The following is a 16,151-nucleotide window of genomic DNA, read 5'->3' as shown; positions in this document are numbered from 1 at the left end:
TTCTCAGTGCAGCAAGAACACACTCCTCGTAGAAGGTGGCTTGAGTGTCTCTGAGGCAGATGTTGGACATATGCTCTGCCCCCAGAACTTGAGACTAGATCCTGGAAGTGATGTTTCTTACCAAAGGAAAACTTGCCCAGAGTTTTCCTTCATCGTCCTTGGTTCCATGGGGAGAAAAGGGGGAAAGAAAGCCCTGTGTGATCAAGAGTGAACTGTGTTTTGTATGTTCCTTGCTTAGTTGTTTCTAATGCTTGTTTATGCTTTTAAGTAAAATTACTGAACTGGAAAATTCTACATATATGATATTGCCCCAAGAAGTAGCAAAGTCTTCTCCCCTACACATGCTCATCTCAGCGCCTGACCCACAGCCTTTGTACCCCACGAGGTCATCTTCCCCTTGGTTGCATATTTGGACTTCAAGGCCTCTTGGTAGCAAGACCTCCCTTTGGGGAGCTCCGTGTGTTTTTTGACATTGCTTTCTCTGTCTTGACTTTTCTTACAGCCAGACTCTGGAGCGGCTGTACCACAGCAAGGAGAGGAATGCATAATGCAATATTAATCTGCACCTTAAGTGTCCTTGGGTCGCTCCTGAGAGCTGCCTGAGCAGAAGAAACCCACCCAGGCTGAAAAACAGAGCTGAGTCACTGTCTCAAGGTGTGTTCAAGATAATGTTTAAAGCAGATGAACAAAAATGACCAAGTTTTGTATTTTATTAATATTTTAGAAGAGAAAGTCTAACACTGGAATCACAATTAAGTGAATGTCTTTAATTAATGTGTGCACACAGACACGCACGCACACACACAAGCATGGCTGATCTTCCCTAGCAGATTGGGAGATGAGCAAGGAAAGTGTCTAAGAAAGGCAGAGTGAGAGGCTGCAGCTGGAGGGCACCTTGGCACACTGTGACTAAAATGGCCAGGTGGATTTAGTGCACAACATGCCTAAACAACAGCACTAAACTAATTCGCCCCATCAGTAAACCTGACAGGAATGAGGAACAATTTATTGGTCTAGGATTTAACAAGTTTAATGTGAGTGGTGCAAGATGTAGAATCACTTTCCTGGAAAAAGAACAATTGCCTGTCCTGCAACAGAAGCTGATGTAGCGTGGGCATCTGCCTTTGGGGAGAAAACTGTCTTTGGAGTCCTTTCTCATTATCAGGTTTATCCTCAGTAACAAATTGTATGCCAGGACCCTCAAAACTCTCCATGCCCAATTATGCACACAGAAACTTGTGTAAAGTATGAGAAGGTATGACACTGCATTGAAAATTAAATTTTAATTTCAAAGAATAAAAGGCAAATGACAATTGCCATTGTCACTCAAAAGCACTACCGTTCTTATTCCAGAGTCAGCAGCTATGAAGCTTTGAGGACCAGTGTGTTGAGTCTTTCTCAAATGGCCCCTGAGTACCCCCGTGAGTGCATGCGTACACACACACACACACACACACACACACAATCCCACCTCCAGGCTCAGCTCATGGCAGCCAGGCAGCTGGGGATGTCTCACACAAGGCACAAGGGGCTGCTGCAGTTCAGGGCAGGGACCTGTGCCTTCTCAGGGCACAACTCTCTCCAAAATCACAGAAGAGCACACATCCCAAAGCTACTCCTGACTGATCCTCTTGCTTTTCCTCTCCCAGATCATCACAGTTCTGGTCTTGGCAGGGAACAGCCTGAACCCAGGTCCAAATGAGAACAGACAAGAGACAGCAGCCTTGGGAAAGGCACTAGGGGCCCAGAAGCCATGGGTTTCCCCAACTCCTAAGCAGGCTCTGGGGGATCTTTCCTTTAGCATTCAGGCACGACCCTGGTGCTGCACTCTTCCCTGAGATCTCAGCTGCCCCCCACAAGCTGCTGTCCAGAGGTCTCCACTTTTGTCTACCAACAGCCCCCAAAAGAGGCCATCACAGGTCACAGGGGATGGATTCGCCCAAACAGAGCTGGCCGCAGCCTCCAGAACCAGGCCACTCACCCTTAGCTGCTGAGGATGGGGAGAGGAAACCTGAAAGCTACATGAGCAGTTCCATATCAGCAGGACACAGACTGCTTTGCTTTGGGTCCCTGCTCAAAGTGCTTTCAAAGAGCTGCCCTTCAGAAGACTACCCCTGAGAACACAGGTGCCCAGGCCTGGCCCCTACAGGCAGGGCTGAGTCTGTCCTTGTGCCCCACCCTGCCTGTGCCTCTGGGCTGTTCTTCTTCTCTAGGGGAAGCAAGAGGTGCCAACTGCAAGGCATCTTTTCTCCACATCTAGTCCCACTCTCGCTCCAGGAAGCAGTGACAGGTTGCTCCCACTTTTAGTAGCAGTAGCAGAGGTTTAAAGACACTGAGCACTAGAAGAGAAACTCAGTTCTCTCTGCTGGCCAAGCCCCAAGGCTGCACGTTGCTGGGCTAAGCATACCTGGGCACCGCTCCCTATCTCTGTCCTGCACCCATCTCTGAGTGCCAGCTCTGCTCTAAAGGAATACCAGGCTGAATTTGTCCCCACGAAGGTCGAAGGTCGGGCCACCAGGCTGGGGTCCTCTTGTTTTTTTGGCTCAGGGGATCTTTTTTCTGCCACTTAAGAGTTGCCCTTTGATTAGTAGGGAATTGAGAGGAACCTCTGGTCCTTGGGGGGTTAGGAATTCGCAGAGCCCAGTTTGCAGAGCCCACTCCCTACGGTGGAGACCAACAATGAGCTAATTACATTTTTATCTTTCTAATTACCTGAGGATTTGTGTGAATGAGAGAAGCAGGGGGCACTGGAGGAAGTCCCCAAGCTCCCTACGAGGTGTTACAGGAAAGAGTGATGAAATCTCCACGGTGTCTACACCCCTCAACCTCTCCCACACCCCACTCTCGGTCAGTTTCGTGCAGCTAAACAAAGTTTCTAAAAGCTGTTCTCCGACCTTACGAAAATAAAGCCGCGCCTAGCGCTGAGCTTTGCACACAGACGTCCGAGGTTTTCCCTGAGGACGCATTCTAGTCTGGGAGAATTAAAAACTGCGGAGCGAGCAGCAACCCTACTCGGACACCAAGGAGCGCTCTGGCTGGGAAGTGTGAGGTGTGGCTTCAGGTTCGGAAAGGGGAGACCGGTTCCAGAACGGCGGCTAAGGACTAGCAAGCCCCGCCGGGACGGGTCCACAGGGCGCTGCGCGGCCCGGGTTGCGCTCGGCCTGCGGCGGTCTGCGCGCCTGGGAGCGAGATGGGCCGCGAGTGGGGCCCGCAGAGGGCCGGGGGGTACTTACCTTGCGGTTTCGAGGCTTCGGTGGCATTGGGCGGGCTCATGGCGATACAGACATCCCCCTCGGGGAACTTGTCGCACTTGAGCATCTCGGGCCAGTAGAAGCCGAAAAACTGCATGACGGGCTCGCAGGAGTCGCGTACGGCCTCGCAGAGCCAGCGGCACGGGTAAATGGGCCGGTCGAGGCACACGGGCGCGAAGAGCGCGCACAGGAAGACCTGCGTGCCCATGTGGCAGTTCTTGTTGAGCAGGGGCACCCAGCTGCTGGCCTGCTGCTTCACCTCGGCCATGGTCTCGTGCTCCAGCAGGTTGGGCAGCACCATCCTCTTGTAACCCACGTTGTGGCACAGCCGCAGGTCCGCCGGGATGTCCACGCACTGTGGCGGCTTGGTATAGAAGCGCCCGCTCTGGTACGCGCCGATGTCCGACTGGAAGCTCACGTAGTCGTACTCGCTGGCCGAGCCCACGGCCAGCAGCCCCGCGGCCAGGGCCAGCAGCGCGCCCCCCGCGCCGCGCCCGCTGCCCATGCCGGCGAAGTCGGGGCGCGCGAGTCCCACAGCGGACTTGCAGGAGGCTGCGGGGACAAAGGCGCAGTGCTCAGCACGGCCTGGCTGCGGCCTCGCGCTGCTCTGGTCTCCAGCCGCGCCTGCCCTGGCCGGCCGCGGGGGCAGCGGCAGGCTCCCGAAGGTGTCCGGTGTTCCCAAGGCGCGGCGTGCGACGGGCGCGACACCTCTGCGCAGCGATCCGGGCGAGCAGGGCGAAGGCGCCGCGCGGGGCCGGGCGAGACTCCGCGTGCAGCCAATCAGCGCCTGGCTGCGTGGGCGTCACCCGCGTCGGGAGCCAATCGCCTCCCTGGCGAGGGTTTCGGCTTGTAGCAATAGACACGGGTCAACACCCCTTCCAAAGCAAAGGCGAGAAATAAGCGAGTAAGAGGAGGAGGAAAGTAGAAGGAAAGGCAAATAAAGGAGAACTGGTAGAGGTGGTGTGGTGGTAAACGGGATTCTTGTGATCCGCTCGGGTCTGTGCTGAGGAACGAGGGGCCTCGACAGGAAGTCGGGCGATTATGAAGGCAGCCTTGCGCTTTTCTACTTTCAGGCAGCCGCTCTCAGATGAGCAGCGCCGCTCCAAAGTTTGGTTCTCAGAGGCCATGAACAGACTGCCGCTCACAGAAGACTGCAGGGCGGGCTGTCTGCTGCAAGTCCCCTGCTGCCCCTGCAAAGACAGGGAAGGTGCCTTCCAGACTGTGCTTGTTCAAATGCAACGTTGCTCCGGGAGTGACAGCCACCTGGTGTCCTTAGGCCTCGCTAGAGGCAAGAGGTGAAAGCTGCTGAGGTCGGTGGGTGGGAACCCTTGCTCAGAAAGATGCTAGCCTTGGGAGAAGAACTTTACGTATTTTTTCTGAATAGTTTTGTTGTTGTTGTTGTTGTTGTTGTTGTTGTTGTTGTTGTTGTTGTTTTTTAATACCGACTCAAGTCCCTGCCTGGCCGACAGTACATCTGTGTGTGCACACACACATGCATTGACATGTTTGTGGTGTGGAAAGCCAAAACATTAAAAACACACGTGTGCTTATCAGCATGGCTGTGTACATATTAAGAACATCTCTCAGGCGCACATGCCACGTTCAGACCCAGTCAATGAACCTCAAGTCAACCAAAGGTCCCCGCTAAGGCAGGACAGGATTGGCAGCAGCAGCTCAGCTGTCTCTTCTCTGCCCTGGGAGCAGTAGACCTGCTGTCTCTCTCCACCTCCCTCCTGGGCTTTCTTTGTACTTTGTTTCAAGCATCACCCCCAAGGAGGTTCCGGCTTCTGCCAGCTGGGAACATCACCACAACTGACCCCAAACTGCAGGCGACATGTTCCAAGGAGCTCTGCTGCACTGGGGCTCCGCGTGCTTGTGCCCTTATGTGTGAGTGAGGGGAAGCCAAAGATGTCTTTAAAAACGTGCCAGCACTAAGAATCAATCCTGGTGATAGACAGGATCTCAGACGGGATCTAGAGGTGCCACACTGCTGGGCAGGCTTGTTTATAGAGCTCTGGAGAAGCTGGCTTTGGGCTCTGCAGACCTACTTTCTTGATGGAGGGATTTCAAATAAAACTACTACAGCTTGTGAAGAGAAGCAGGGCTATTTCTTCAAAGTATTTATGCCAGCTTGGAGGGAGGTAGTCCACTGCACAAAGAGCTGCTCTCCAGAGACACATTGGCAGATGATACGGTTCGCTTTGTCTTTTCTAGAGCCATTAAAGTCAGAGGGGCACAATGGTGGCAGTGAGACAGAGAACAGAGCAACATTTTGGCTGGCCAAGGGTTAATCCAGAAACAATTGGTACTGCTTACCCCCGGGAGCTGGGAGGACATTCCTCCCAGAGAACAGACTACATGAAATCAGGCAACTGCATCTCCATGCTAGGGGCATTTAGAGAAAAGTGCTGTTTGGAAGGGGGTCATTTTCCCCTCTCCAGGCTAAGCCCTGGTCCTGGTCCAGTGTATGTGCAAACTCACTCTTTGAAAGAACTGGTGTTTGTAGGTAGCATTCTCTTACCTCTGTACCCAAATTTAGATGACCTGTCACTTGTATTTGCACAAATTTCCCAAATGATAGGAGGAGGGTTTGGTAAGGCTGCTGTCAAAATTCTGGACATTAGTCTATGTCACTGTACCTCCACCACCAGTCCTTGAAGTCCCCTGTTGGAAGTCAACCTCACAAATCTATTCAAAGGAAGACCTAGCCTGTGTCTGGTCACCTCACAGTGTCATTGATTATCCCCAATCTTCAGCAGCCTCACTGTGCCTCTGATGGTCTTCCTGCTGCAGTGTTGATCCTCCAGGTTTATGGCAAGCATGCAGTCGGATCCAGAGCTTCCTGCTTCCGCATCAGGGTCAGTAGAATCCTAAGTTCTGAACCTGCAAATGGCTGGTTACTTCCAATACCCTGCAGAAAGGAAGGGATCTAGGTCTCTGGTCCCTAACAGCCTTGAATCCCACTTGGGACTCCATAGAGATGCTTCTGCTCAGTACACACATGCACAGCACCTCTAGGCAAAAGAAACCTCCTCATCCAGAGGCCCTTCTGATGGTTGATGTATTGTGTCACCTTGAGAAGTCTAGAAGCTGAACTAAGTATCTCTTCAGTTCCCCATCCTAACACATAAAGGACAAGCCCTTACCCCTCACTGATGTTATTCATTGTGTCAACTTGAGAATTTAGAAGTTTAACTAAGTGACTCAGCAGGGGGCCATGGTCCTCACTTTGTAAACATCCTGAACCTGTCTAAGAGGAGGGCAGTGAAATGGTGTGAGCGCAACACCCATCTGAGGGCAGGTAGCTTGTTTACAAGACAAGGAGGAAAAGAAGCTCTCCATCCTTTTGCTTTTGTTGCTTTTGCTATTTTCTGCCACCATAAACTGCTGTCATCTGCTGTTCACCACCCTGCTTTGGAGCAAGCTGATTATGGACTGAAACCTCCACAAACTGTGGGCTAAGTCTTTCCTCCTTTACCTTTGGGTGTCAGTTAGTTTGTCTCAACAACCAAGAAAAGTGACCAAGGCAGCATGTGCCATGTTCTTGTCCTTTTTTAGATTGTCAAACCTATATTTATAAGTCCAGTCTTCCTTTTTCTGATGATGGATGATGATGATGATGACGATGATGATGATGATGATGATGATGATGATGATGATGATGATGTTGACTATGACCGTGTGTGCATGCACGCGCACGTGTGTGTGTTACACAAGGGAAAGTATGAGGACTGAAGCTCTTAAAAATGCTACTGACTCACCAAAGCTCCCAGAAACTAGGGTTCTCTGTATCAGAACTAGCCTGGCAGCCCATGCTCCCCTCTTTATCCAGTGGTTGAAATGAAGGAGGGCAAATACAGCGTCAAGTTTGTGCCTCTCATTTCAAAACAGTTCTGATTTTCCCAGCTGACCAGGTGTCCATACCTGAAAACTGAACATGAATACTCTGTTGTTTTACAACACCAATTTAGGGAGTCATTTTTCAGCCCCTGTGGCAAAAAGCAGGAGGTCAAGTCAGGCAGTATCACAGAGGGATCAAGCTAGTAACCTCTTCCCACACAGAGAACTCAAGGCAAGGATGGGAGGAGCCTTCTGTTCTGCTCTGTGAGCTGTGATATTTAGGAATCTGTCCCAAGATACCCTCATTGTCTGTTCCATCAGGACAACAGTAGGACCGAGAGATGCCTGCCTGGAACCGGGTGGCAGCAGGTCTGGCATAAGGCCAAAGAAAGTATCCTAGCTGAGTCAAAATAAGATGTGGCCTCAGTTCTGCTCCCACAGGCTGGGGGATGCCAAGGAAGTGTGCTACCTGGCCCCACCCCTACTGGCCTTAGCATTCTCTTGTAAGACCAAACTCCTAAAGCCTGTCCTTCAGCCCTGCTGAAATGAAGGATGGGAATGCTCAGTGTCTAGAGTCACAGGAGTCGTATTCCAAAAGCTTACAGATGTACTGCATGCAAGACATGGTAAAGTCCAATATTGTTACTTGGACATGCTTCTTTCCCTTCAGTCTCTCACACAAGCAGTCTCAACCCCCTAACTCTTGCCAGGACTGACTGGACATGCCACTGGGCTTTGAAATGCCTGGGAAGCATCTTAAAGAATTGGAAAGGTGGTTGTGAAGACAGCTCAGCAGTCTAAGCACCTGCCTAGGCAAGCGCAAGGACCCAGGTTCAATCCCCAGTACCACATGCCATGTCAGCCCCACCCTGGGCATGCTAAGGTAGCCATCAAGACTAGGTGTGGTAAGGCACGCCTGTAATCTCAACACTGGGGAGGCTGAAATAGAAGGATCACTATGAGTCTGAGCTGACCTCTACCAAATACATAAAATTTAAAACAAACAATTCAAGAATTAGAGAGGAAGAGTTCCCAGCCCTGCAGATCGCTGGCATCTGCATCTCCTCTGCACCATTAAGAGACACCAGGAATCCAGCTGTGACTGCCAGACCCTTTCCCTTTTTAGAATTCAGCCACCAAAGGGAGGCAATGCATTAGGACACTGTGTCCTGTGGAGGGAAACTGCAGCTTCCTCCCTTGGTCATGAGCGGTGTCCAGTGACAGTGCTGTGGTTCCAGTCCTGTGTCTTTGTTCAGAATACATGAGGTTACCCTGAAGGGAAAACTTAGTCGAACTGGGCTTGACAATTTTTATCCATTTGTGGATATAATAACTTATTTATAACTATTCAAATTGTAGGTTTACATGCTATCTTCCAGAAAGAGAACAACGAAAATTGAAAGGCAAAATTTGACATGACTTTTCAAACAGATACAGAAATATTAAATTATCTATTTCTCAAATCCAAAGCCTCACACTCATGAATCTTGAACTCCAAGGGAGAATATCTAGCAACTGCCCTGCAAGGTCCCCCTGCATCCCTCCCACAGCCCCTCTAACCACCAGGGCTCTACTCACCAGCACAGTTGCTTCTTTGGGGGGGGGCAGAACCAGGGTTTAAACTTAGGTCCTTGCACTTGCTGGGGAAGCGCTTATTCCACTGAGCCATCTCCCCATCCCCCTAGTATAATTGCTTCTGTTTGCTCCTGTCTTTGACAGGCACGGTGCACAAAAGCCCTTTGCTCAGTCTGGAATGCCCTCTATGACCTTAATACCAACTCTTATATGTTGGTTCATAGACTTAGCAAATGAAAATGAAGAATACCCAGTAAAATTTGAATTTCAGATAAGCAATAAATAATTTATAGTCTAGGTGTATCTCATGCAACATTTGGGAGCTACTTATACTACAAAATATTTCTTTTGTTTATCTGGAATTCAAATTTTCCTAGGTATCTAATGCTTCATCAGCAAGCCCACCTCTTCCCCCTTACAGCATTGCCTCTGCTTTGTCTTGCCTGATTTCTTGTCTGCTCATCATTTTCTTCCCTGGTCCCCTGCCAGTTGCAGCCCCCTGTGTCCAGAACACCTGAGCACATACCCTTACAGACAGGCAACGTGTAATTGCTGACTTCTAGGGGTGTGTTAGTTGGCTGTCAGCTCCTAGAGGGCAAGGACCTTGACTTATTTTGTCTGGCCCGTCCTTGCTGAGCCTATACTGAAGGCTCAGAAGGTACTCCAAACTGATGATGAGTAGGCATGTAGCAGAGGGAGGCAAATGTGTAGAATATCCAAGCTCGTTAGGCACTCCTCTTGCACAGAGTCTGCCCTGAGTCTTCCCAGAACTACTACAGTAATGAAGGGTGAGTAGCTCTCACAGTTCTCTTTCTCTTCAGAAAAGAAAGCTCTGGATTGTGGGGGAATGGTCATAACTGTTTGTACAAAGCCTGCAGAGTATAAGGTCTTGTATTGACTTTTTCCCAGTCCACAGCCAACCTTGTGTCCAAGGCTATGTGGAAGGTTCAGTTCTCTCTCCTCAGGGACCTGTGTGCAGGTTGCATAGGGGAGGATGTGGGTAGGTGGATTCATTAGTGCAGCACCAGTTCAGGGAAGAGAGAGCGTTTCCTCTAAATTTTGCCTGGCACATTCTTCCCACAGGCCCCAGCACAAGGCTGTGTAAAAACAGGGTCTCCTACCTACAAGTCTGGGGTTTCTGGAAGCTGCAGACGCCATCCAGGAGCGGGGCATGAGAGTAGACAGAGGGAGAATGTGGCTCAATCTCAGAAGCCAGGCTCCTGTTTCAGGGCTCTAGGCTTTGCCTGGATGCCACAGAGCAGGAGATCCAGCCTTTAGAAGCTTCTTCCCCCTTGGTGACCCTGAGGAAGTGAAAGTAAGGTGGCACATGCCTCAGTGACAGACACCCATAAATCTGCTGGCACTGCTGGGTAGGCAGCAGCCAGTGCTGAACACATTCCCTGAAGAGCCGCATGCTTATTTACCTAACCCTTGGTGGTAGGCATGCCAGATGGTCTACCTCCTTCCTCAAGGATTGGAGCTGGGGACAACCTGGATATAAATGAGGTGCTAGCAAAGAGGTGGAGGCAAGGCAGAGTACCTCTCACACTCCAGGAGACCTCCATGGCCAGTGGTGCTGGAAAGCCTCCTCCTGCTGGGCCCCACCTCATCACTCATTCAGTTATGGCAGAGCACTCTATTGTGTACCACACTCCTTCCGTAGTCTTTCCCACATTCCACTCTGTGTGCATTATCACAGGTGGCCCTCACAGTAAGCTCCAGCACTGGCACAGAGTCCAGCTCCTCTCCTCAAACAGAAGAAGACAGGAAAGCTCAGAGTGGTGGAACCTTTGCTGGTAGCTCAGCCACCAGAGAAGTCGAGTCTGGGACAAACAGGTCTGGAACATAGCTCTTTGTGATCTAAATGCTACTGAGAAAGCAAGTCGAATCCAGAACCACTGGATCAGATTGCCAGTTCCTGGAATTTTGGGGTAATTGCTAACATCATGAATTCACTTTCCAGGTGCTTCCAGGAGGCCAGCTAGAAGGCAAATATGGTTTTAAAAGAGGGGACAAAAGAGAGATATGAGTTTGGGAAAATGAATTCCAACTCCCTGTGGGTCCTGGGAAAGAAGAAGGGTAGGAAGGAGTGGTCCAGGTTTGCAGGACTTGGAGTGGATGACTGGGGCTGATGGCAAAGAAGGATGGCCACGCCCATCCCAGGCTGCAGAGGGGACCTCAGCAGGGTCAGTGCAGGCAGCTGCCAATGAACAGATGTGGCCTACCTGCCAACATGTAGGAGCCCAGAAGAAACATTCTAGGGGTGAAGCACTAGAGGGAGGGCTCAATGTAGTCATGACGGAAAGAGAGAAGGCTGCTCAGGATGTGCGGCAAGTAGTCTACGGTCCTCTATGACCTGGAAGTTTTTGGAGTTCTGCAGTCTAAGAATGATCATGAAAGTATTTAGAACCTAGTACAGCCTTGAGCTCCAGTGCACCAGATTGTGTATTAGTCCTCTTCCTATCCCTGGGACACAACCTTGAGGCTAGCAGGTGACAGGCTTGTTTTGGCTCATGGTCTTAATGGGTTCAGTCCATGATTGGCTGCTCCAAGGCAGAAACATGGCAGAAGGGCCTGGCAGACGGAAACTGCTCATGTTGTGGCAGCCAGGAAGCACAGAAGGAAGGGAGGAGCTGGAGGGGAGACTGTCTCCTCCCAGGTCACATTTCAAGGACCTGCCTTCTCCCCCCAGGCCCCACTTCTCAAAAGGAGATTTTCAAGGTGAGATTTTAGATCTAAACCATAAAAGCTTGTATTCAAATCATACTACCTTTGTAGGCTGACAGGTGTGTGCCTACTGAACCCAGCACAGGGCAGCTGGGACAGAGGTGCCACTCCAGGCTCCTGAGCTCCTGCTAGTCCTGCAGGCAAAACTCTCTCCTGAGCCTGAGAAGTCAGGTCGTGTGCCCTTGACCTCCAGTATTGCCAGAGCCTTTTTTCTTCACTCTTTTGCTTACTTATATTTCTGAAGGCCTTGCAGAAATTCCTTTTGATCTTTTGATTTCCAGTGCTTGCTATGTAGCAGGTGTACCACAGATATGCACTCATAGGAAGAGCTACTTTCTTGAGGTTGGTTTTATGACCTAACTGATTATGAGGAGTAGAAATTGGTTAGTACAAAAGCCCTTTAAAACAGACAGCCTTAGAGGCCATGCACCAGAATCTATTGCCTTCTTCCTCCCTGGAAGTCAGGTGTGACACCAGGAGGTATAGAGCTCCCTTGCTTACAACCATGAACCATAAACATGAGTTTAAACGCCAGCCCACAAGCATAAGGGAAAAGAAAGATAGAAACCACCTAACTCATAAGAAATTACTGGACTACCCCTGAGCTTTCTATTCCCAAATGCTTTTTTTCTTTTAATGTATTTTAGTACAGGGTCTCACTATGTAGATCGGACTCATAGTAATTCTTCTATTTTCAGCCTCCCAAGCTCTGGGATTGCAGGTGCACCACCACACCCAGTCTCAATCGCCATCTCAATGTGCCCAGGGGGCAGGGCCAGCACAGCATGAGGGAGATCGAACCCTGGCAGCTGAGCTCTGCCTAAGCAAGGGCTTTAGTCTGCTGAGCTCTCTGGCCAGCCCTTCCCCAAATTCTTGCTAGGTGAGACTTAAAAATGTCCTTAAGGAAGAAAAGAGGCTGCCCACCCCACTCTGTTCTTGCTGCTTTTCTTGTCTTCTGCTGCCTTGAACAGTTGCCTCTGCGCCATGCCACCCTACTTTGGAGCCAGTTGAATACTGACTAGAGCCTCCACAAACTGAGTGAAATAAGCCTTTCTTTCCTTCATTGTGGGTACCAGTATTTTGTCTCAGCAACTAGGGTAAAATAACAAAGACAGCATCATAGTAAGTATATTTGTTGAGCAAATGTTTGTGAGAGATGATGATAATGTCTCCTTACAGGGCCAAAAACACATTTGTTGTTTTCTAGAAAAATACTGTCTTTGCAGCAGAGGTTAGACGAATATGCTAACTTCCTCCTTAAAAACAAACAAACAACAACAACAACAAAAAAAAATAGCACTTTCCTAAATGTGAGTTTCCTCCACTGGCCATCAGTCTTTCCACATGCACAGAGTTATCTATCAAACTTTGGGGAACTTTTGGAAGCATCAAACCTAGTTATTGTTAGCCTTTAAGTCCTGTGTGTTGCCAGCATCTATTAAATTGCTGTGGCCAGCTTATTAACTTGTGAGGCAGAAGAAACTTCAGCCTTTTGACAAATATAGGTCTTTGACAAAAAGATGTTACCATTTAGATCCGGTGCCAAGAGAAATATACCTACTTATTTCACTTCAATCATCAAAAATGACCGGTGGATTTAGTTTTGTGTACAGTAAAGACAAGAAATAAAAAATTGGAATGTTTCACGAATCTCAAGTTCAAAATCCAAATTGATGGTGTATGGCTGATAACAAGACATGTGAGTTTGACAACAAGGAATAGCTGGTTCCTTGGATACTTAGATTTTAAATAGAAGGCTTTATCATAATCATACTTTTTCAAAATATAACTTGATCTTCTATATGCAATATATCAGGAAGACAGGAAATAAGATCAGATGAAAAGTTAATATTTTATTGAAAAAATAATCTCTAAAGTTGGAGAAGTTTAATAAATTTTTGGCCTGACCTAATTAAGTAATTCATTATATTCAATATATATGAATAAGCTAGAACATTACAGGGCTGTGCTAAACTCACTAAGTGTTAAAGATTTTGCATCTTTATTTTTGTTGTTTAAATGTAGTCAAAAATCTATAAAATTATCTGACAGAGCAAATAATGATATCAAATATTTTAAAAAGATATAGACGCATGTATTGTATTTACAAAATGTGAATCTCCAGTAGTATACACTATGGTTTATATATTCCTCTAAGGCCTCAGGAAGTGGGGCTTTTTAGGGGTGGCTGAATATAGAATGTGTGATTCTGGGATTAAGTGTGTGATGCTGGGATTAGGTTGTACGGTTACTAAATTAGCTCATTGATTGAGATGGCATAATTCTGGGTGTGCATAATGGGCAGGTCAATCCTGGGCAGGAGTGCTACCTGCCCTGAGGGCACATAGCCTAGATAGATATAAAGGAAAGAAAGAGGGCTGCTGCTCTTGCTTTCTTCTTTGATACCTTGGCATTTTGCTGGCTTCTGCCCATCATGAAGTATTTCTCCTCCATGATTCTCCTCTGCTTTAGAGCCAGCCTGCTATGGACTGAAATCTCTACAAACTGTGAACCACAGTAAACCTTTCCTCCTCTAACTTTGGGTGTCCAGTATGTTATCTCAGCAATAGGAAAAGTAACTAAGGCACTATAATGGTTTGTGTCTATTTGCCCCCCCACCCCCGAAGCCTCATGCAGTCATGGAGTGACTTCTAGAGTTTGTGATTAATTCATAAACCAATACTGGGATTACAGGTGTGAGTGCTACACCAGCCCTGGGGTGGGCAATCTGCATTACAGTGTAAGGAGGAGAAAGAGGCTTGCTAGAAGCTGCAGCTGCTGCTCCACCCCTTACTCTCTGCTGTTTTCCTGCCACCATGAACATGAACGGTTGCTCTCTGCCATGTGTAACTCTGCCTAGGAACCAGCCGAGTATGGACTGAAAATTCCACTAACTGTGAACTAAATAAACCTTTTCTTCCAAGAGAGACAGAGAGAGAGAGAGAGAGAGAGAGAGAGAGAGAGAGAGAGAGAGAGAGAGAGAGAGAGAGAGAGAGAGAGAGAGAGACAGAGATTGAGACAGAGACAGAGATAGAGAGTTACAATGTCTTGCGGGCACATGGTTATACCCAATATCATTTTAGATTTCCCTTAGACTAACAACCAGGCTAAACGGTACAGATCTTCAATTTAGGGACTCTCATGGCAGTAAGAGCCCCTCCTCTGAGTCTGGAAACCCTAACTTTTTACTCTGTTAGGACTTGGCTGCTCAAAGTGTGATCCTCAGACCAGCAGCATCCCTGAGACCTTGCTCCAGATAGAGACTCTCACCACTCCTCACCCAGACTGACACAATCAAAATTCCCCTCTGAGGAAGGGCCTGAGGTGACTCCTAGGCACACTTAAGACTAAGAAACATCATTGTGGGAAACTCTTCTGTATGCCTAGAAGTTTATAGATCTCCCTCTGTTTCACTCCACACACTGGGTAGCACTGTAGTTCTGAATGTTACTGGGCACAGCAATGTGCAGCCTCACGCCACTCTTTCTCCGTCTTTATAGAGTTCCCCTGGGGGGGTCCTGGGTACTCACTTTCTTCTCCACGAAGGAGCATAAGCAGCTGTGTATCTGTGGCTGCCATGGTCTCCAGTGGTTTTACATTCTACTGTATTTAGTATCTGTAACTGTACAAACAGTGCCTTTTACCAAGTCTACCTAATGATTTCAGTGTTACAAAAAGGCTCCCTCACCCGGAAGAGTATAATTTGTCTATCAGAACCTTCTGTTCATCTTTAACTGCAGTCTGGACCACCAAATTGCTTAATACTCAGCATAATGCTCCATAAATAACAATTTCCCATATAGAGCCATTCAGTCTTGGAGTGCTTTCCAAGTTCTGCATTAACTCCTCTGGTGTGAAGCATTTTGCAGCCATTCAGGTCCATAAATATATAGCTGGCTGCACCCTAAACTGCTATGTAATCTTCACACCATCACTTGTGCTTTCTTTTATTGCCATTATCATTGTTGTCTTAACAGGAGAATAAATGTTCTTTTGGAGGATGATATGCCCTACATCCTGCAAGGTTTAACTCACCCAAATTCCCAGCTTTAACATTTTATTTCTATTCTCAGCCTAAAGAAATTGCCAACTAACAGGGGTTTCAGCTTGAAGCTTAGTTTCATCTTCTTTTTCCTATCAGTGGCTGGCACTCCAAGGTGTGCTCTCAGACACCAGCAGCCAGTGAGTCCACAGGAACACACTGAACTTTGCACATTGTGCCCCTGGTCCTGTGCAGAGCTGTGAAGAGAGGATATCTGAGGTGTCTTCCCTAACTCCTCGACCACAAGCTGGGGAGTAAAGGATGCACATCAAAGTTAACATGGGATACAATGTGGCAAGCAGAGGGTTAGGACAGAGAAGGTGGGAGGCTACGACTAAGCAGATGTCACCGGGATCTGATGAGTCCCCTGAAAGTCATGTGCTCAGGCTTGGTCTTCGGTGCTCTTTGGCTGAAACTGGAGGAGACGAGGCCCAGAGGAAGGAAGTTGGGTCTTTAAGTCTGTGCCCTCTAGGGGATATGGGACCCTAGGCCTTTCCTCATCTTTCTCTGTCTTCACTTCTGAGCTGCCACAAGGTAAGCTTTGCACCCCCACATGCTCCCTCCATGCAATCTGCTTCACACAGGCTTAGAGCAGCAATGCCAGGCAGCTATGGACTACGAGCCTAATGGCCTTTGCTCGTTCTTAATTGACTGTTAGGGTATTGTGCTCCCCCAGTGGAAAGCTGTTGCCATTGGTCGGGTTAGTGTGCTTTATC

At 48.5% G+C, this 16,151-nt stretch overlaps 1 protein-coding gene across 1 annotated transcript in view; it reads right to left on the bottom strand.

Moving 5' to 3' along the window:
- Sfrp1 (secreted frizzled related protein 1) overlaps positions 1-4,686 on the bottom strand; it is a 39,623-nt gene extending 34,937 nt beyond the window's left edge. The window contains exon 1 of the mRNA XM_004633119.2: positions 3,234-4,686. Coding sequence (XP_004633176.1) covers positions 3,234-3,756 — 523 coding nt within the window. The 5' untranslated portion in view covers positions 3,757-4,686. The remainder of the gene's footprint in view (positions 1-3,233) is intronic.
- Between the last annotated feature and the right edge of the window lie 11,465 nt (positions 4,687-16,151).

This window comes from Octodon degus, unplaced genomic scaffold (assembly GCF_000260255.1).
Source record: "Octodon degus isolate 3935 unplaced genomic scaffold, OctDeg1.0 scaffold00051, whole genome shotgun sequence".
In the NCBI taxonomy this organism is placed as follows: Eukaryota; Metazoa; Chordata; class Mammalia; order Rodentia; family Octodontidae; genus Octodon; species Octodon degus.
This window is presented reverse-complemented; position numbering and strand designations above follow the sequence as displayed.